General features: G+C 42.9%; 2 protein-coding genes across 18 annotated transcripts in view; one reads left to right on the top strand and one right to left on the bottom strand.

Annotated features, from left to right (window-relative positions):
* Positions 1 to 4,425, bottom strand: part of CPEB3 (cytoplasmic polyadenylation element binding protein 3) — a 241,276-nt gene extending 236,851 nt beyond the window's left edge. For 3 of the 17 annotated variants that reach the window (XM_033943187.1, XM_033943199.1, XM_033943192.1), the window contains exon 1: positions 4,340 to 4,391. The gene's annotated coding sequence lies outside the window, so the exon portion shown is untranslated. The other 14 variants (XM_033943203.1, XM_033943206.1, XM_033943191.1 and 11 more) reach the window with 10 other exon arrangements.
* A 95-nt stretch (positions 4,426 to 4,520) lies between these two features.
* The window catches only part of MARCHF5 (membrane associated ring-CH-type finger 5), a 42,438-nt gene continuing 25,173 nt past the window's right edge, over positions 4,521 to 21,785 (top strand). The window contains exons 1-3 of the mRNA XM_033943211.1: positions 4,521 to 4,951; positions 19,321 to 19,523; positions 21,501 to 21,631. Of these exons, the coding sequence (XP_033799102.1) occupies positions 4,908 to 4,951; positions 19,321 to 19,523; positions 21,501 to 21,631 (378 nt within the window). The 5' untranslated portion in view covers positions 4,521 to 4,907. The remainder of the gene's footprint in view (positions 4,952 to 19,320; positions 19,524 to 21,500; positions 21,632 to 21,785) is intronic.

The following is a 21,785-nucleotide window of genomic DNA, read 5'->3' as shown; positions in this document are numbered from 1 at the left end:
GTTGCGGAGGGGAGGGGGGGTGAAACCCCCACATTATAGAGAAAACGGAACTTTCCCCGAAAAAAATAAGAAAAAGTTCCATTTTCGCTATAATGGAGGTTTCCAACCCCCCGAACCCCCTCCAACAGCAGTTCGAACACTAATCAATAAAGTGGGGGGGTTGCCACCCCAAACGCCCCATCGGACCTCTTTAAAAATTATTTTTCCCCCGCGCGCTTCTTTCTTGCGCCGAATTGTTGGCGCTGGATTGTCAGCACGCTGGCGTCTTGCGCGCCACTGTCTATGAACCAACAGAAACATTTATAGAGCTCAAATATTACCCCCAATGAGTTATAGCAAAAGATTATTCTTCATACTCTTAAGGTCTGACTGAAATTCAAATTTCAGTTTGGACTTTAACTTTCCAATTAAGACAGTAGGCAGGCACAGGAGATAACTAACAGGGCAGGGCTCAGGAATGACACACCTATCTACTGGATGAGATATTAGCAAGGTAAGAACCTAATCTATTTTTCTAGTGCAAAAGGTGCATCATTCTTGGCAACCGGGATGTACAAAAGCAGTCCCAGAAATCTAAAGCATGACCTCTGTGCTAGCTTGTAACACTGAGGACCCAAAGGTGGAGTCCTCCCTTGCCACTTGGAAAATGTATGTAGAGTGGACCAAGTCGATGCCCCACAAATCTCCTCCAACCTTGGCATCATCTTCAACTCCTACCTCTCATTTTCTATGTACATCCAACAAACTGCTAAAGCCTGTCGCTTCTATCTCTACAACATCGCCAAATTCAGCCCCTCCTCTCTGAGCACACTGCCCAGACCCTTGACTCTGGTAACCTCACGCTTAAGACTTATTTCTAAAAGATCTCCCGCTAAACCGTCTCTCCCCCTGCAATCGGTACAAAGCTCAGCCACATGACTTATCTACTGCCAACCTTGCTACGCTCACCTTACCCCTCTCCTCAAATCACTCCACTGGCTCCCTATCCACCTCCACATACAGTTAAAATTCTTATTACTAACCTACAAGTGATTCATGCTGCAATCCCTCAGTATTTCTCCTCTCTCATCTCTCCTTATACGCCTCCCCGAGAACTCCATTCCTCAGATAAGCTGCTTTTATCTTTACCCTTCTCCTCCATTGCCAATTCCAGATTTTGTTCTTTTCAACTAGCTGCCCCATATGCCTGGAATAAACTACCTAAGTTCGACCATCATGCCCCTTCCCTTACCTCATTTAAAAGCAAACTGAAAACCCACCTTTTTGATTTAGCTTTCCATCCATAATCCTACTCACCACCCTAGCCAGCAGATTAACCCCTAACTGTACCCCCACCCTGGCATCCTGTTTGTCTTGTTTAGATTGTAAGCTCTTTTGAGCAGAGACCGTCTCTTTTGTGACGGTACAGCACTGTGTACATCTAGTAGCACTCTAGAAATGATTAATAGTAGTAGATCATCAACCATTTTAGTAGCCTTCCTTTGGACTGATTCTATCTTGTTTATATTTTTTTGAAGGTGCAGTCTCCAGAATTGTACACAATATTCTAAATAAAGTCTCACCAGAGTATTATACAGGGGCATCAATACTTCCTTTTTCCTCAGGCCATTCCTCTCCCTATGCACCCAAATATCCTTCTAGCTTTTGCCATTGCCTTTTCAACTTGTTTGGCCACCTTAAGATTATCACATACAGTACTATCATATTGCCCCATTTCAAAACAAAGCTGAAAACATTCCTGTTCCAAGATGCTTTTGAAACTTAACTGCCCTTATAAGGGCTAAATACTTAGACATTTTTATGAAATCCCCTCCCTCCTGTTAATCCCTTGACTGTTCTCTTTTCTCAAAAATATTGTAGTTCTTCCCCTTTTTCCCTCTGTTTTTGTTCATCTTTAGTCAGTTCTGTTCGTCTTTAGTCAGTTTTTTTTTCCTCCCCTGTTCGTTTATTGTCAAATTTTACATCAGTTTTATCATTGTAATTCTATTTTATTGTACACCGCTTAGAAGTCTGATTGAGCGGTATAAAATTTTTTTAATAAACTTGAAACACCTAAATTCTGCTCCTCCTCTTTCATGCAAAAAAGTTCTTCACCCCGTAAACTGTACCGTTCCCTTGTGGTTTTGCAGCCCAAATGCATGACCTTGCATTTCTTAGCATTAAATCTTAGCAGCCAAATATCAGACTATTCCTCAAGCTTCACTAGGTCCTTCCTTATATTATCCTTAACCATCAGGGGTGTCTACTCTATTTTGGTATCATCCACAAAGAGGCAAGAGGTTTGATTCTGCAGTATATAAGCAGCATGAACAGCTACACTATTGTAGATTGCAAAGTCCCAAATTTTGGGTGTCTCTTGGCATAGTGGAAGGAAAAAGGCACTCCTTGTTTCTTGACGATAAATACTGCCACTTCATTGTCCATCTGAATTAGACTCAATTGATCTGGCAGAAAATGGAATAAGATTCAAAGGTGTAAAATATTGCATCTGATGTAGAGCAATTTCTCTGCTTTTGACCAGTCAGTTTGACTGAAACAAGTGCAGATAAAAGCATCTGTGGTAAACATGCAATGATGTTCCTGGGAAATCCTTTGAACTGATAAGGTTTCTGTAGTCTACCAATGTGATGTGGATAGGTGAATTTTGTAATATAAAGGTTGGGGTTATCAATTATACCAAAACTAGAAGCCACAATAGGACCTTCTCAAGTAGAAACAAGAAAAAGAGGTACCATGTGCAGGTTGATGTTAGATCACATGGTCTCTTCAAATAGAGATTGTACTTATGATAGACAAGGAGTACGGATTTGTCTGAAATGACTATTCACTTTTGTCCTGCCTAAAGTAACCTTTTGCTTGTTCTGTATCTAGAAGTCCCCCTTTAAGGAAGATCATCTTTGTAAGCTGAAGGGTTGCTTTGTTGAAACTGAAGGGCTATTTTCTAGCTAACAGTAAAATGTTGGACCAAAGAATATTTTGGAAACATAACAGAATCATGCTACTTTGGCCCTAGAAAACAATACATTAGCAAAGATCCTGTCATAGAAATACTAATATTTATGTAGCATCAAAGAACAAATCCCCAGTGGTTAGTACAACAGCCTGAGAACCTGGGGAACTGGATTAAATGTCAACCACAGCTCATTACGACTTTGAGAAAGTCACTTAACCCTCCATAGCACAAAGTACAAAATAAGTACAGTACCTGTATATAATATATAAACTGCTTTGATTGTAACCACAGAAAGGCGGTATATTAAGTCCCACCCCCTTTCCCTACTTCCAAATGCCTACAAGTCAGATATGAGTATAGGAAAATTAAGTGACTTAGGACTAGATTCACTAACCTGCCCGAATCGGAACAATCCATTTCCGATTCAGGCAGGTCCGACGAATTCACTAACCTAAAATATGCAGAAGGTTCACCCCTAGGGGGTTTAATACTGTTGGGTCAAGCACTGCAGGTTACTAGACCAAACTTATCTTGCAGAGGTAATTATTTAATACTGAAATTATTATATTGCTGCATTTTTTTTTTTACCCTTAACTTTCCTAGAGGGTCAGAATAAACAGCCCCTTTGCAAGTCTGCTCCCTGAAGAAGTCACATGCGAACTAAGCATTTTTTTCACAGACAACATAAACAAGAAAACCCTTTAGTACATAGTACCATGAGCGCTGTTTCATAGCGCAAAAAGAAAATTTTCACAACGTCAACTATATATTTTTGATACGGACACGAAGCTCATATAATACAACGTACAACAATGGAAGTAGCAAAATGATGGGTATATATGCCTTTCCTAATCAAAAGACTGGGTTTGTAGGGAAGAAACTGCAGCTGCCTCCCCTCTCCATTCCTTCCCTTCAATGTATTATAATACTGTAGTTATATATATATATATATATATTTAAAAAAAAACCCCACACAAAACTAACACTCTTTACGGTTTCTATCCCAGTACTGTCTCGCTACTTATTCACGCCTTCAACCCCTCTTACCTGGCCAAATCCAGTGATATGATAGTAAATTAGTATTGCGGATTAAAAAAAATAATAATAAATCAACCCGCTCTCATTCCTGGTCTAAAGAAGCGAACCTTAAATCTGCCTTCCAGAAAAACGCCTTGCCCCAAAATGAAACACTAGCACTTAGAACAGAAAACGAAGAGCTCAAATTAAATAAATAAATAAATAAAAATGCTCCACTTTTTTTTATCTGTAGACTTCGTTTACGAAGTCAGAAAGTCAGAAAACGCCCACCTGAGTTCTCTCCACACTCCCTCCAAATGAAAAGACGTAAACCTCTATTTCAACGTCGTTTCGAAGTCTCTCGTTTACCTCTTTCCTCTCTAGCCAGTCTCCACCTGGGACGTAAAGTCCTGTTGGAGGGCTGGAGGGACAGCGTTTGTTGTGTCTGAGTTGCCTGGACTACATGTCCCATGCGCCCCGCGACGCTTCTGTAATGCGTCAGGGCGTCCTGAGCGTCTTACCGTGTCTCCTGACCTGTGGATTTGCCGAATCTAACACTAGCGTGTGACCGTAGAAAAGTGACGCGATACGTAAGGGAAGAGCGACCACCTAGTTTACTGACTCAGACACGCAGGCATCAATAGCAGTAGCGCCGTGGAGTTCATGGGGAATGGTCCTGGTAACGGCTCTGGACCCCACGGCCTGCCCACGACTCCAGTGGCGGCTTAGAGGCGAAAGGCTACTTGAGCTTTTTCTCTCGTTTTTTTCCTCCCCCCCCCCCCCCCCCGAGAGCGAGTAGCTTGATGGCTGAAGCCTGTCAGCCTGAGACGCGCCTGAGGCCTGCATTTTGAGTGAATGGTGCTGGTCTCTTCCACCTGCAGATCGCGTTTGTTTGTTTCATTTTTGTATTTATTCATTTTGGGTTTCGTCTGGCACTATGTCGGATCAGAGTGCCACATCGGCCCAGCAGGTGCAAGACAGGTGAGTGGGTGCGAAAACATGCGCTGAAGTAATGTGTATGGTAAACATCTACACGACACTTTATGGTAAGGGAGGGTCAGGTGGTTTCCTAGGATATGCGGATACAGGTTTCTGTACTATAGGTTTATTTTTATGTATCAAACGTTTCAGGAAGTCTTCTGACTTACTTGGTTATATATTGTGTTCTATTTGTAGGATCTAATACAAATTTTTGAGATGTCTGTTCTATTTTATCCCTGTAACTATAGATCAAAGTAACGTGAATAGTTATTGTGCCATAGATACACAGATGAAGTATAGTCTCAAAGATAAGTGTTTGGCATACTAGTAATAAATTGTACACTTATGTAGTGGTATTTGGTTGTGGGTCTACACAAGATGATGATGATGATATACTGGTTCTTTTGAAAACGGTTTCTGAACAAGGGATCATTGTAGTAGACTGCTTAAGTGGGATCTTGTGGATTTACCCCCCCCCCCCGGGGTTGTGTGGATCATGTGGGAATGGAGGCAACTTGAGGGGCTCTCACCAGTGTGTACTGTGTAAGCAGCGCCTCCTTCCTGCTCTCCAGCAGCACTCGCCCCTCCAAAAAGCTGTTTGTGGCGCTCCCAGTACGCTGCCTGCAGCTGACCTGGAAGCCTTTCCTCTGATTTCAGAGTGAAGGCTTCTGGGTCAACAGTGTACAGAAACCACTGCCCATGGCCCTGCAAAGAAGCAAATGTAGCTGGAAGGCAGGAAGGAAGCAGCCCACCTGGATGGCTCTGGTATAGTTTCACAGGAGGGGGCACGGAGTAGTTGGGCCACAGAAGGGAGGGAGCGAGCACATTAGGACAAGGAAGGGAGAGAGAGGGGGCATGAACTTGGGGTAAAGGAGGGAATGTATTGGGACATGGGAGGGGGCACGAACTTGGGACAAAGGAAGGAATGCCTTGGGACATGGGAGGGGGCACGAACTTGGGACAAAGGAAGGAATGCCTTGGGACATGGGAGGGGGCACGAATTTGGGACGAAGGAAGGAGGGAGGGGACACGAATTTGGGACGAAGGAAGGAGAGAGGGAAAGATGTAGAGGCATGGGAGGAAATAGAAAGAATTGTTAGGCATGGGTGTGTGAGTGAGAGGGAAAGAAAGATGGTGCACATGGGGAATGGAAGAAAGGAGAATTGTTGAGCATAGAGAGCAAGAGGAATGGGAAAGAGAAAGATGAGAAGGGGACAGTCCAACATTTCTCCTCCTTTCTTCTCCTATCACCCCTCTCCAGCACCATGCTACATCTCTCTCTCTCCATGCCTTCCACCACTATGTCCAATATTCCTCCCTCTTGCATTTGTTTCAATCTGTCCCACTGTTCCCTCTCCACCACTATATCCAACAGTGGGGCTGGTGGGCAGGGACAAAAGATGCTGCACATGGTCTGGGGAAGAGAGGGAGCAATGTTGGATGTGGGGCAGTAGAGGGGGTGGGAAAGATGTCCTCTGGATCCCTCTCTCTCTCCCCCTACTCTTTGCAGTAAGGGAGGGAATGAGAGAAAGAGAGATGGACAGTGAAAGGGAGACATGTTGCATATGGGGGTGCAGGAGTGAGGAAGGGAAAAAAAGGGAGACTGATTGAGGATGCTATACAATGGGAGGATGGGAAGAGAGAAATGCTGGACCATGGTAGGAGGAACCAATAGTAAGCAACTGCTTGAAGAAGAATTTGCAGAAGACAGGAAAGCAGAAAAAAAAAAACTGGAACCAACTTCATGGAAAAATAAATCTCAGGACAATAAAAGTAAAGAAAGGAATTTATTGACTGAAATATGTTAGCTTTGGGAAATGTATATAACAGATCTTTGTATTGTATTCAAAAGAAAAGGAAATGCATTTCTGGTTTTATTTCTCTAGTGTTGGAAGTACTTGCTGACCCTTGCTGTGGCTGGTGGGAATCTTCAAGCACCAACAGCTGAGGACCTCCTCCAAAGGTTATCAGAACTCCTCTTCACCAAGCATAGCAGTCGCTTGCAACATCCCTGAGCCACTGAGGTGCCAGGATCTGTGATTCAGGGATGCTACTTCTGCCTGCCAAGCTTGACAAAAGGGACCCCCTGGTCACCTTCAGAGGAAGTCCTCAGCTGACATAGCTTGAGGGTCCTCATCAGCTAGAGTATTTATATTTTATATTTACATTAGACTAGAGACTCTGACAGAGACCCATTTACAAAGTTTGTATTCTTCCCAATTAATATTTCCAAATTAATGAAGCGTCTTTGCTTATTTGTAAGTGGGTCTCTCCCAGAGCCTTTAATTCAATAGCATAATTAAATGAAATAACTACTTCTGAAGTTTATGGGGACAGGTGGGGCTGGAAGAGATTACTTACAGGGAAGGATTCGATTCCAGCGGTGACAGGCAGGGATGGATTTGAATTCCAGTAGGGATAGGTTTGATTCTGGCAAGGACAGGCGGGGATGGATGGGGTTGATTTCTGTCCCTGTGCAACTCTCAACATAGCTAGGGTTACCATATAGGGTTCAGAAAAAGGAGGATGGATTGAGACATCTGGGTTTTACTTGCATTGGAAGTAAGGAGGACAGAGAGAGACACTTGGATTTTATTGGAAGTAAAACCCAGATGTCTCAATCCATCCTCCTTTTTCTGAAATCATATGGCAATCATAGCAGTCTGAAAAAAATAATATATAGACATTTATGCAATAGGGGTGTCATTCTGGACAATAGGATATTCTCCCCATGCTTGCAAGCCATGCATAAGGAATCCACTCCTGGTTTTCAATCCTCCTCTTTCTCCAGAGAGCTCTGCTGCTCCCTTCAGTTTTTCCTTCTGCACATGAATCGGAAGGTATGTCTCTGATCTGCTATGTATATCTCTATTATTTTCAGCATTTGTTGTGAGTTTTTTTGCATCCCTAGAGCTAGTGTGTGGGGGGGGGAAGTTCTGCCCGCGTGGAGAAGATGCAGACTTGGATCTGCAGCCAGCAAGTTAATCCCTTGGGGACCTGTTTGGCCAGCCTTCAGAAGACTTTTTGGAGCTTGGTATCGGTATCCCTATTAGCTTAGCTTGTTTACTGATTTGCAGGGGCTTGAGTTCAGGCTGTTAGGCATCTGCAACGGGCTCTTCAGGGTGCTGGCTGCAATTTTGCCTCCCTCCCCCCCCTTCGCATGTGTTGTTCCGCAGGGATTGAGGATCAGTCTGACTGGCATAGGGTTACCAGATTTTTCTGAAGGAAAATCTGGACCTATAGCCCCACCCAGTTCTGCCCACGTCATGCCCCCAGCGCCACCCCTGTTTGTGCGTTGGGATAGCATCAGCACGAATGTGACGTGATGATGTGCACGTGACATTTTTTTACATCCATGTGTTCGTGGAGACTGTCCCGACGTCGGAAGCTTTTCAAAACCTGGACAAAGTGCTGGGTTTTGAAAATCCGTCCGGGGAAATCTAGACATCTGGTAACCCTAGACTGGCAGCACCTTCAGAGCACATATCGGAGTGAGTAAGGCTCTTATAGCCTATGGGCAAAATCAGGGGGGGGTCTGAAAAACCTATTTTTGAAGGTTTCTGCCACATCCAGGCAGGATTGGTGTCACTCTTTTTACCTCTAATTCATGCCAGTTTTGACCTGGATGGATGCCGGAAGAGTACCCATGCATTACGTTTGCTGTGGAGCACGTGAAGAAGGGCGGGAGCATCGGGCTTAGCCTTCCCTTTGGTCTCTAAGGCTAAGGAACTTTTAGGGGGGGAGGCTGTCTACCAAGAGAACATCTCTCCTGGAGCCTCGGAACAGCAGTGCACCTAAATGTAAGAGTGTGGAAGCAGTGGAGTTCAAGAGACATAAGGTAGAGTTACTTAAGGGGACTCGGTGATGCCTAGTACACTTTTTCTCCTGAAATTGCTTATTTGAATAACCAGGATTCTCATTTGAAGTCTAGCAGTGAGCTAGGGGTCGTGCAGTGAGGCTTGGGCTCCCAGGGTGCATTATTGGCAGCAGCTGACCAGGATCCTGGGGACCTTTCGGGCAGGGACTTGGAAGGTGAAGAATCAGTTTGTATGCCCTTGTCATAGAGCAAGTCTTCCTTACTGGCGATATAGGGTTGCAAACAGGAGCAAGTATGCAGGAAGCAGTAATGGCCCTTGATCAAGAGGAGGATCCCACAGTACTACTTTGGCGCTCATTACCAACTCCCTTCCACTTAGTGTTCTATCCTGAGCAGAGTGAGAGTGCAGCCCACATTGTTTCCCTGGCATCATGATATGAATGTTTTAGTCATGGAGCACTAGGATGCTCCTGAGGGCTCTTTAAAGGTAGCCAAAACATTGGCTAGGCCTGTATCCTATGGCACAGGCATGTCAACAGATGTTCGCTCAGCCTAAGGTGGATTTATTGGTTTTTCAGGTAACCAAGCGCACGTCCATGCTAATTGAGGGAGGTATAGTATTAAAGGATACACTGGCTCGCAGAATGCATGTGGTCCTAAAAAGGCAGTTTGAAGTTTGGCCTTATTTTATTAAAAAAAAAAATAAATTTCTGCTTAGTGCTTAAGCGGCTTACAATGTAAAATACACAATCATGTTGATCCTTAGGAATCAAAGCAACTGCAGCAGCATCCTTTGTTGTGCTCGCTTGTCATGCCAAGATGTGTGGACTCACCCTGACAGAGGACGAGCCTTTACTCCAGCTTATGCTAGGGGGGTGGATTATGTGGCTGATGTTCTCTATGACATTCTCAAGAGTCACGAGCAAAGTCTTGGCTTATTCAATTTCAGCCTGCATAATGGGCAGGAGATTCTTCCTAGATAAAACCAGGAAGATGGTTTGTGGGACTCCTTAGGAAAAAGTCCTCAGATACAAAACAAATCCCACTAAAGGGTACTATTACAGAGATATAGTGAAGAGGAATGGTCTCAGAAACCTACTTTGGATGAGGATATTTTAATCCAGTACCAAGTCATACCAGATTTATAGTTTCAATCACTGACCAATTTACCTCCACCTCACAGGACCTAGGCGAAGCCAAGCTTCTGTCCCTCTTCAACCTCCAAGAAGGCGCAGTGATGCCAGGGCAGAAGTCTAGGATATGAGGAGAGACCTCCTACGTTATCTAAAGGTCACCAATGAGTTTGACTGTTGGACCATATGTTTGTGCTCGCCAGTTAGGCTAGACGCGGGAGTCCGGCATCTAAGGCAGCCATTTCAAGATGAATATGAATGGCCATCTCATCAGCATATATTGGTTGTGGCAAGCGATCGCCAGTCTCCTTGAAAGCGCATTCCACAAGAAGCGTAGCCTATTTCTGGACAGAAGCTTAGGTGATTTTGCCTGGGGAGATTTTGTAGAGCTGCGACCTGGTCCACTCTGCACACATTCTCCAAGTTCTACAGAGTGGGTATAGCAGCACATAAGGACACTGTCTTTGCTCCTCAGTGTTAGGAGCAGGTGCAGGTCCCGCCCTAGATTTCTGAGACTGCTTTTGTATATCCCTACTGTCCAAAATGACACATACTACATAATGTAATAAACTAGTTGTTGCAAATTGAACATTTGAAAGAATAAGATTTTGCTTCAGACTGAGTAGAGAGGTAGCCTAATGTGTAAACCAACACCAGAATTGATACCTCTACCCAAAATGGAGATATCTCAACTAGACAAGACTGTCAGCAGCAGTCTTCCTCCCCACCTAGTTTGTTTCTCTGTCTGTCTGAAATTAGCCACTTCAACTCTTACCCTCTCAAGCCTGCTGTCCATTCAGCAAGCCAGATTGACCCCTGTTCCTACCCTTACAAGCCAGTCATCCCTTCTCCAGCCCGTTGCTTTTTGCGTTAGGGAGGTCTATTGTTGCTTGCAGTGCAGTAAATAAATCTTTTAAGCAAACAAATAAAATGACTTAGCTCTCAAAGACTGGTAAATTGTGCTGAGGAAGCTGGCTTTTGTCAGGTGTGTACATAGGAAGAAAAATATCAATTCTGATGGACTGAATTTGGTTCTGAGAAGAGAATTATAATTGAATTTTAACTTTGTCTAGCTGGGAAAATTAATATAGATGAAGGAATTAATTGAGGGTGAGATTAGGTGTCTGAGGATTGTATATAAAAATAGGGTTGGGTGAATCTAGTAGCACAATAACAGTGCTGTGTGGCCAACACCTTAATTCAGCTCCGCTGCCCAGCCTCTGCTCTTGATTTAGCTGTGAAAAAGACAGACTGACTCTGTAAATTAACACTACCCAAGAGGAGGACCCGCTGTACAAAAATTTAGCTCAGAGAAATAAAACTCTGAAGAGGGAGTGGTAACCCATACAGTTATACAGTTACCATAATTTACACCTTTGAGTTGTACTCACTTTGAACATTTATGAAGCAATGATTGGAAGATAAACTCTTTCCCTAAGAGGGGGTTACCACTCCCTCTTCAGAGTTTTATTTCTCTGAGCTAAATTTTTGTACAGCGGGTCCTCCTCTTGGGTAGTGTTAATTTACAGAGTCAGTCTGTCTTTTTCACAGTCTATGTCTTTTTCTGACTCCTAATTATCTTGTCCCTGCTAAAGTGGAAACATACTTGATTTAGCTGTGGCATGTTGTGGAGACACAATAGTCGCCCATGACAAAAACTGGGTGCAAGCAAACAAAACATTGGAGATGATAAAAACAGCAAACAGAAGGTGCTTGGTAACTCTTTTTGTGATTTTTTATTGACTTGATTCGGGCTGTGTTTTGGCTAAAGTGTCTGCATCTCAGGACTCGGAAAGTAACATGTTGAGATAGATTCCAAATAAGGCATTAATCTACTTAATTTGTAGAACCATAATCTCTAATCCTCTGAATCAAATCTTAACAGTTGAAAAACTCAAATTGCATAAAAAAATTGACTGACCACTCTCTTCTATATCAAAGAATGAAACTTGGTGCATATAAAGTGGTTTCCAGAGAGAAGTGACAAGTCTGTGACTCCTAGCCAACAACTATATCTGGAATGATTGGACTAGGTGATGGGTATGAAATAGAGGAATTCACTAGTTTCAGATGAAGTGTCACAAAACCATGCATTTGACATAGTCCCGTGGAGGTCAGTTCTGATTCAGTTGCAAGCACAAAGATGTAAGATGAGCATGTCGGATTCGCGACCCAGCTCCGTTGCCAGATCCACAATAGCCTCCGGACTCAGAGTCTCCCTTCAGCCTTCATCGGCTCTTCTAGGCCTCCTTCAGCCCCCTTGGGCCTTCTCCTCATCTTCGGCACCTGTTACTGGTGGGTCATTCCATGTCAAGTGGACCAGGAGCCCATGCTCAACTCCCTTGAAATCCAATCAAAATTTACAGGGGTGTTGTCTAGGGTCTCAAATGAAACTCTGCAAAAGTTTTTGGATCTATCTCAATTTGGTCAGGAGCTAGAGGGTCGGTTGAACAAAAGCAATCGATCCACTCCCATGCTTCGTGTGACCTAAAACGCCAACTTTGCTTAAGCACTGCAGCAGAAGGAAACTACCTAGGAGTCAGAAATTTTGCAGTTTGGCACAACACTTTGGGACAAGTTTCTGTGCCAAGTTTGAAATCATTTACGAATGTACTTCCATTTCTACAGGTCAGCAAAGTAGGCAAAAAAGTTCACAAACGAAAAGTTTTGGCAAAGTTTGGCTCCATACAGCAATTCATAGTCTGGTAGGTAAGTCAGCTGAGGGTACAACTGACATCAGAGAAGGGGCGGGACCGCAGCAGAGAGAAGACGCTCCGAAGCCATACAGCAGCTTGCAAAGATCGCTAGCGCCAGTGATCTTATGGCAGGCTGCTGAAGTTAGGAAGATTGATTTGGGAGGCCAGGGGGAACAGCAGGCCTTACGGAGGGGGGGGTGTAGTCCTTTGGGGGGAGTGCAGCCTTCCGGGGGAGGGGGGGTACAGGCCATCAGAGGAGATAGGCAGGCAGGCCTTCAAAGGGGGGGACAGGCAGGCAGGCCTTCAGGGGAGGATGCAGGCCTTCAAAAGGGAGGGGGGACAGGCAGGCCTTTGGAGGGGATGCAGGCCTTCAAAGGTGGGGACAGGCCTTCAGGGGGAGGTGCAGGCCTTTGGGGGGACAGACCTTCAAGGGGGAGGCAGGCAGGTAGGTAGGCCTTCAGGGGGCTGCACCGATGCAGGTCTTCAAAGGGGGGGGGGACAGGCAGGCAGGCAGGTCTTTGGGGGGGATGTAGGCCTTCGAGGGGGGGGGACAGGCCTTCGGGGGGAGGTGCAGGCCTTCAAGGGGGGAACAGACCATGGGAGGGAGGCCCTGGTGTAGAAGTACACAGAGGGAGGGAGGAAAGGGGGGGGTTCAAAGAGACATGCATATGCCAGACTTTGGGAGTGAAGAAACAATGGGTCTGAAAATAGAGGAGAGGAAGAGAGATGATGGACAATGGGATTTAGGGAGGGAAGGAACAGAAAGGGAGAGAAGATGGACACAAGGGATGGTGTGGAGGGGGGGATAGAGATATTGGATAGGAGCATAGTTGGGAAAAGAAAGGGAGATATGGTGGACCCTGGGGTGGTGGGGAAGGAGAGAGAGATGCTGGATGAAAGAGTAGTTAAGAAAAGATAGATCTGTGGATGGAGACGAAAAAAAAAGAAAGATGCCAGACCTCCGGGGGAGGGAAGGGAAACGGAAGGGGAGGACAGAGAAGGCAGATTGATGGTTATATTTTCTGTAAACCGCTTAGAACCTAACGGATGTAGCGGTATATAAGAAATAAATTACATTACATTACATTACATAATGGAGAAAGAAGAAAGAAGGAGACCCTGGCAAGCAAGTTATCAGAAGACAACCAGAGCCTGGGACTAACAAGATTTGAATGACCAGACAACAAAAGATAGAAAAACTAATTATATTTTCCCTTTTGTGATTATAATATGTCAGATTTGAAACGTGTATCCTGCCAGAGCTGGTGTTAGACCGCAAATGTGAGCTAGGATTTAAAGAGAGAGAGGAAAAGTCTTTTTTGTTTGTTTGCAAAGGGGGTGAAGAGGCTATAAAAGAAACCCACCAGGATGTTGAAAAAAACACCCAATTGGGCAGGAAAATCAAATCAGAAAAACCAATTAGAATCGAAATTTTTTTTCCTGAATCGAGCAACACTACAGCAGACATGTACCATGAGGTACTTCCAAGATTTGCAATACGAGCCTTTACAGTGAAGTGAAGCTGAAGATATGACCATTCAAAAAAATATGGCTTTATGCATTTATGCAAATTTTCACTATTTTTCAGATTCAAATATATCTAATGTGTAGTTTTTTGTTTTTTTAAATATCTTTTGAAAGAGCATGTTTTTTTTGCTACAGAAGCTATCCTGTTTCATCTTGAATCTGACCTTTCTTTGGTGAGAATTAAAGCTTCAAAGATAAACATTAGTTGTACATGCTCACAAATGTTTACTATTGAAAAGACTTTCAACCAGAAGGGTATATAATCTTTCAGACCCCCTCCTAACTCTCTTCACAGTAAATGTTTAAACTTTTTTATAGATCCTCATAAGTACCATCTAGCACTCAAACAAATTCATTGTGTCAGGCTTTATGTACTACTTCCTCACGGGATCATCCATACTTTTATTGTTAAACTTATAAATACTTTTTTCCACCTTAGTGTATAAATAGTTTTAAATACTTAGCTTTAAAATTGTGGTCACGCTTTCAGGGATTTATATCGCCAACATGTTTCACCCGAAGGGGTTTTATCAAGGCTCATATCCCTAATGAAATCAAAACAAGCATTTTAGTGTTTACTATGATGCTATCTTAAATTTCATTTACTATCATATCCCACCACCGTGGGAACACATTCTTACAGAAAGGCTCGTCTATAAAAATGCATAGTGACATTCAAACCTTTCAGCTTACCGCCGCTGTAACCAACCACTGAATAATTAATTCAAAATGGCCGCAGCTTGTTCCTGCCTCTCTTTAGTACACTCACCCTACCCGAAAAGCTGATGGTGACATCATCATGAGGGCGGCTCCAATGCTTAGAGCAGGAAGGGAAAATCAACTTAAGCAAAGTTGGTGTTTTAGGTCACACGAAGCATGGGAGTGGATCGATTGCTTTTGTTCAACCGCCCCTAGCTCCTGACCAAATTGAGATAGATCCAAAAACTTTTGCAGAGTTTCATTTGAGACCCTAGACAACACCCCTGTAAAATTTGATTGGATTTCAAGGAGATTGAGCGTGGGCGGTTTTCAGGATTGCCCTACTTGACATGGAATGTCCCTGGTGCATGTTACTGGCTGGCACTCATAACAATTCTGCCGCTGGCGGGAGTTGCGTCATGAGTTGGGCCCTGCCCCCTGTACCTCTTGTGGCCGACTTCTATAAATTCAAAGGCCATTACCACCGGAGGGCATCGTCTGCGCTTTGGCTGCCACCGAAAAAAAATCAAAAGCCTCAGAACATGGCATTGACTTGGAGCCCAAAAGAGAGGCAAGGCATCCGGGTCACCAAACTAAAATGACCCGTTCTTCTCCTACTGCCACTGGGTGAGTAACTTTAATTTAAAAAAATTAATACACTGCTTTCACAATCCAATAATAATAGGTAAATTGATCAATTCAATACAACACAGCTGAAGAACACTCTAAATCACAATTGACAACAAAGTTCTTTTCTAATCATTCCGGGAGCTGTTGTTACCACCAGCTAATAGAGTACACAGTTGCTTATGGCTTGAGTTGGAAATTTTTAAGGTTCCTGATGAAGGGGTGATTCCCGAAACTGAGCTCAATTGGACTGAGCCAACCACAACAAATGAATGCTATTGCATGGCTTAATTAGCCGATCATATTGAGATAAGTAACCTGAACTTGAGCTTTCAATGGGATGTAACACAGGTATAGAAAGTTAACCAGGTAATAAGTATAGAAACCCAACCAGGTCGTGCATGTGGAAGACCGGAGGGTTAAGACTTCGATGGGAAGATAGGACTCAATGGGAAACCAAGGTGGTAAGGGGGCCCCTTCTGGTGATTCAGACAGGTCGTGACCTGTTTGGGCCGCCGCAGGAGCGGACTGCTGGGCAGGATGGACCTGTGGTCTGACCCGGCGGAGGCATTGCTTATGTTCTTATGTTCTTATTTAAATAAAGTGTGTATCAAGGGATATATCATTAGCACTGTTTATTGATTGATTTAACTCACTGTTTTAAAAAAGCATACAAATTGGTGGTCCTATACTGTAACAGTGTGTAGCATATGGCTGATATGCTGTTGCAAAAGTAAAGCAATAGAACGGGGTACTCTGTTCTACTCGCTTATGCTTTCAAACTGAGGATAGTTGAACAAAAAAAATTATTATATATATGTATAAAAAATTGTTTCGGTGTAGGTTTAATTTACATTGATTTTCATCTTGAAGTACACTGTTTATAACAATTAGAGAAGAACTTTGTTAGCAATTCACAATCCAATAAGTCATAACTTGAGTCGAGGTAGAGGAGCTCATGCTGGTTTTCTTTAAGGCCTCGGGAACTAGCCGCAGCTAGTTTCGTGTTGGACCCATTCTGAGTTCAGTATTAGCAGAACATGCTTCCATGCAGGACTGTGTTTTTGCTCTGAGTTTCCTTGTTTTCTGCTTGTGATAGTATGAGGCAGGAAAGGTGCGTGACATGCCCAGGAGAGGCTTTTGCTATGATTTTCCTGGTTGCCTACTTAAGGATACTTGTTGTTTACAGTGTCAGGCCCCTCTCCTGATGGTAGCTTTGGCTGCAATTTCCGCCAGGTGTGTCCAGGTTTTAGTTTTCCTAGTGCCTGGTTTCATAATGATTAATATAGCTGGTAGGAGATATGGATCTCCCTTGCACTAGATGGCAGGTTGTGCTTCTACAGTTAGCTATAGGGGGACTACAAGGGACCAATCATTCTGCTATGCTTCCGTGCTCGGTCCTGGCGGTATTTCAGTATCTTGAGACCTTTTGACTCTCGTAGTAGTGAGCAGCAACTTGCCTCTGAGATTGGTGGGTTGTGTAAAAATGAAGGCTATATAGTTTACCCTTCTTCTCCTCGTTTTCTATGGTTTGGGACACTCCGCTGTGTGTTCTTGGAAGCCTCAGCTAACCGTGCTGGGTTTAAGGGGCCCGAGTCCCTTTTGGTTGGGATGGGCCTACTGGGTCCTTCACACCTTTGTTCTTGCTCAGTAGGGCAGCTCTTAGGCTGTCCTGGCTCAGGCCAGTTCCCTGGCCTGTGGAATCCAGTTGGATCCTGAACTTGGGCGTACTCTTGCCCACCCTGTAAGTCATGCCATGGTCATAGGGAATAGTTCTAGCTGGTTGTGGGGCTAATAAATCATATCGGCAGAAAATTCCACATTGTCATTATTTATTCTTGATTTGATGAAGAAAGTGTTGAAACGACATAAGAATTATTATTTTTGTACTTTGAAACTAGAAAGCTAATTCAGTTTGTCAGAATTGCATTGTTTCACCTAGCCAGCCTTCGCTGTTATATGAGAACTGGCTTCATTCAGTAGTACTGCGATCAAGCTCATGTTTTATTTAGTGGAAGAAAATGGAAAGTCTGGCATGAACTAGGATACTTACGTTGAAATGGTTTTATTTAGCTCTTCCCACTACATTCTCTGTCAATAGAGAGAAAGAGAGAAGAGTGATGGTTGAATACTAGAGATTTGCTATGTATTATTCATAACTTTCTAGAGGTTTAATTATACAAAAGGTATCATATGATTCTTTGTGTAGTTCTTTCAGTGTTTCAAAGCAGTATACTGGTAACAAATGGGACAAAATACCTATAACTAGAAGGAATGGGGACTTGTAAAACCAATAAAAAATGCAAGTGGTTTATGATCTTAAAAATATTGAAGAAACATTTATAAAAGCTTCAGTATAATACTTAGATGGAGCATACAGAAAAGCAATTAGATAACTAAATGCTGCAAATTTTAGATAATGAATCACAGGACATCACAGTACACAGCTGAAACAGCAATTCATAGCGAAATATCATACAAATGTATGTATATCTGTGCTCTTTAGTGAAAGTATTTTAGACCACTTACATGACATCTGACTCTGCAGATATTCCACCAAGGCATAACGTCATTAAATACAACCTTAAAGGTTTCTGGTATAGTCTTAGATTAAAAATATAAGACTCTCATTTCATTCCTGGCAGTTTGGACTTCTACTAGATGAACAATGGCCATATGTCTCGTTTTTCAAATATCTCCTGTTGTGAAAGGGATAATTGGAAGCTGTTATGCTGTTGTGACATGCTCAGTTTGGAGATTTTATTTAGAATTACTAGAAAATAAATTCCGAGATTGCTGGACAAGAGTCCACATATACTAGCTATGATCAGGCTTTGCCTCCTTCTGGCCCCACCCCTGAAGAGTTGTAACTATCTTGAATATATGATTTTTATTTGCTGCACTCTTTAGAGCAGGAATTAGTTCAAGTGGCCTCTTGGGTTATTCGTTCAGGTTGGAATAAACATGTAGGGGTCCTTTTACAAAGCCGCGCTAGCGGTTTTATCGCACGCACCGGATTAGCGTGCGCTAGCCGGAAATCTACCGCCTGCTCAAAAGGAGGCGGTAGCAGCTAGTGCTTACGGCAATTTAGCGAGCGCTATTCCGTGCGTTAAGGCCCTAGCGTGGCTTTGTAAAAGGAGCCTGTAGTCTCTCTTTAAAAAAAAAAAGTGTCTTTCCTTTCCTTTCAATGAAAAATTACATTTTAGAAAGAATGGGAGCCAGCTTGTGCTTTGTCTGATTCCCATGGCTTGGAATTGGGAAGTCTTTGGAAAGAGTTGGAGACAAATCTTCTTATAGGGCCACTTTTGCAGCATATTAAGAACAGCTGCCATGATTGGTGCAACACCTCCACGCACATGTGTGTTGGGGTTTTGTAAGCTGCTTTCCTTCATGCATTCATACATCCTGCATGCATTCATACATCATTTTCATGTACATGTTCACATACTTGCAGTGCAAGTATTTGTTAAACCTATTCTGTAATGCATAGGATGCACGGACAAGGTTATATAATGTTTTCTACTAATTTTATGACATCTAAGAAGAGAGACAATTGAATGGATTAATGTCTGACACAGAACATCTGGGTATAGAGCAGGGGTCTCAAAGTCCCTCTTTGAGGGCCGCAATCCAATCGGGTTTTCAGGATTTCCCCAATGAATATGCATGAGATCTATGTGCATGCACTGCTTTCAATGCATATTCATGGGGGAAATCCTGAAAACCCGACGATTGCGGCCCTCAAGGATGGACTTTGAGATCCCTGGTATAGAGGATGCACTGTTACGTCAAACTTAAATCTTTACTCCAAGAAAATGCCTCAGTAAGTTTTGTTTTTAACTAGTGAGTTATTTTTTGTTTAATTTGTAGGAGTTGCTGGGTATGTTTTGCTACCGATGAAGATGATCGGACAGCAGAATGGGTGAGGCCTTGCAGATGCAGAGGTTCTACGAAATGGGTTCACCAGGCTTGTCTACAGCGTTGGGTGGACGAGAAGCAGAGGGGAAACAGTACAGCTAGAGTTGCATGTCCCCAGTGCAATGCAGAATATTTAATAGTGTTTCCAAAACTGGGTAAGAAGACAAATAGCACAGTTTTTCTAAAATGTCTTATATCCCTTATTTTTGGTATAAAAATATTTTAAATTATAGCTTATTTTGGATTTTGATATTTCTATTTTTAAACTTTCTGCTAAAATGGTATTTCCCAACCTACACATCATAGCACACTATTATGCCTTCAGATCTAATTGGATTTTGTTTAATTGTTCCAATAGCAAATAAACTCATCTAATTTTGTATTTGTCTTGTTTGCCTGTCTTGAATAGATGTAAGCTCTGTCAAGCAGAGATCATATCTTATTTGATTGTGTACAGCACTGTGAACATCTAGTAACACTACGGAATAAGTAGTAGTAGAGGTATCATAGAAAGAAAAGACACCATTGCTTGATGCTTGGATTCAGGACACCACATGGGCTGGGCTGTGTTGTCAGCATCTTGCAGTAACCAGAGACAATCATTGATGGTTCTTAAACTTGTAGGTGTTCTTTCTGAGAACACCTACACATGCTCGCTGTGTGTCTGTCCTAGACACAGCAGGAGTCCTGGAATGTGAAATGAAAAGGCAGCATGAGAGGCATGAATAGCTGGAACCTACTGTATTTGGACAGCATGCATATTACATGCAGTATCTCCCCATCTTCCTCATCGTAAGTTGCAGTTTTTGAGCCATTGTTGTCTCTGTTGGAACTATTGAGGCTTCCCTAACTTTTCTTTTTACCTTTGGCATCCCCTCCCAAGGTTGGTTTGCTGCCCAACATATTGGAACACACAGGTATGCCTTAAGCTTGAAAAGATTGGAAAACATTGATCTAAAATTTAATAGCAAAGTGGACTGAACAAGAAGTCATTAACATTTTATGGCTGAACATTGAGGACAAAGTGTTTTGAGTATGCTTTTTATAGTGTGGTATTTATATATTTTTTTAAATAAAAGAATATAGAGAATAGATCTGATTCCAATAGTTTACATGAAAGGTGTGCTACTGCTTGTTGTTGCTTGATTCTCTAGTGAACTTGTGGTAAATTTTTTCATATACACTTCTCCCTCCGCATTCACAGGGGTTAGGGGCAGAGCCGTCCCACGAATAAGGAAAATTCATGAATAACGTTTGGGCCGACTCTGACCCACCCCCGCCTTCCTCTTGCCTCCCTCCTGCATCCCAGACCTTACCTGGTGATGTAGCGGTGACACGGGGCAGGAGTGATCTTCCTACATTCCTGCCCCATGCAGAGCCGTCATCGAAAATGGCTGCTGTGAGTTCCCGTTGTAGTCTCATGGCAGCCATTTTTGATGACAGCTCTACACGGGGCAGGAGTGTAGGAAGATCGCTCCCACCCTGTGTCACAACTAGATCATCAGGTAAGGTCTAGGGAGGTCGGGGACGGAGCAATTCACATGGGTAGGTCCCAGGCCCAAAATCCATGAATAACCGAATTCATGAGTAATGAAACCGCAAATCCGGAGAGAGAGCTGTAATGCATTTTCAATGTCTAGCCATATGCCTGTCATATAAAAGATTTAAATAAGTTTAATTTGGTTGTAAGTTTCCTTTTTTTTTTTTTCTTTTGCTTATTGGGACTTTCAATCAAATGTTATACATTGGTATCCAAAACATGTAGAAAGAGTAATCTTTCTTTTTTCTGCCTTTTTTGGGATATGCTACGCCTCCCCCCCCCCAAAAAAAAAAAATTAACATATGATCTCACCAGTATACAGGCAGGAGGATGTACATTGTAAAGCAGCTTTGTCCCCTCAAAGTTCAAAGAACAGTATTAAATCAAGAATCAGCCATTTCATATGTGAAGGAAAAAATATTACAAGGATCAGCTCCAAGAGTCTAGAATGGATATAAAGGCTGCTGCTATGGGACTAGTTGTATCAAGCAGATACTCAGAGTATATGTGTATGTCTGTGTAGTGAATACCTGTCATATGTAAAATAATTTTTAACAGTGTTTTTTTATTTTTTATTTTTTTGTAATTGCAGGTCCGGTAGTTTATGTCTTTGATCTTGCAGACAGGCTAATTTCCAAAGCCTGTCCATTTGCAGCAGCAGGGATTATGGTGGGCTCAATCTATTGGACTGCTGTTACGTATGGAGCTGTAACTGTGATGCAGGTAATCTTTTTTTATTGTAGATTTGTTTTTTTTCCCTTAATAACAGCCCTTAAATTTTTCCTTTGGACTTTTATATCTGCAAAGCTGGACAACAATGATGATACCATATTTAAAATATTATTCTCTATTGAAGGACTCTGGTTAAGTAAGGATC

Source organism: Geotrypetes seraphini, chromosome 4 (assembly GCF_902459505.1).
Source record: "Geotrypetes seraphini chromosome 4, aGeoSer1.1, whole genome shotgun sequence".
NCBI lineage: Eukaryota > Metazoa > Chordata > Amphibia > Gymnophiona > Dermophiidae > Geotrypetes > Geotrypetes seraphini.
Note: the sequence above shows the minus strand (reverse complement) of the source record. Positions and strands in the feature narration are given on the sequence as shown.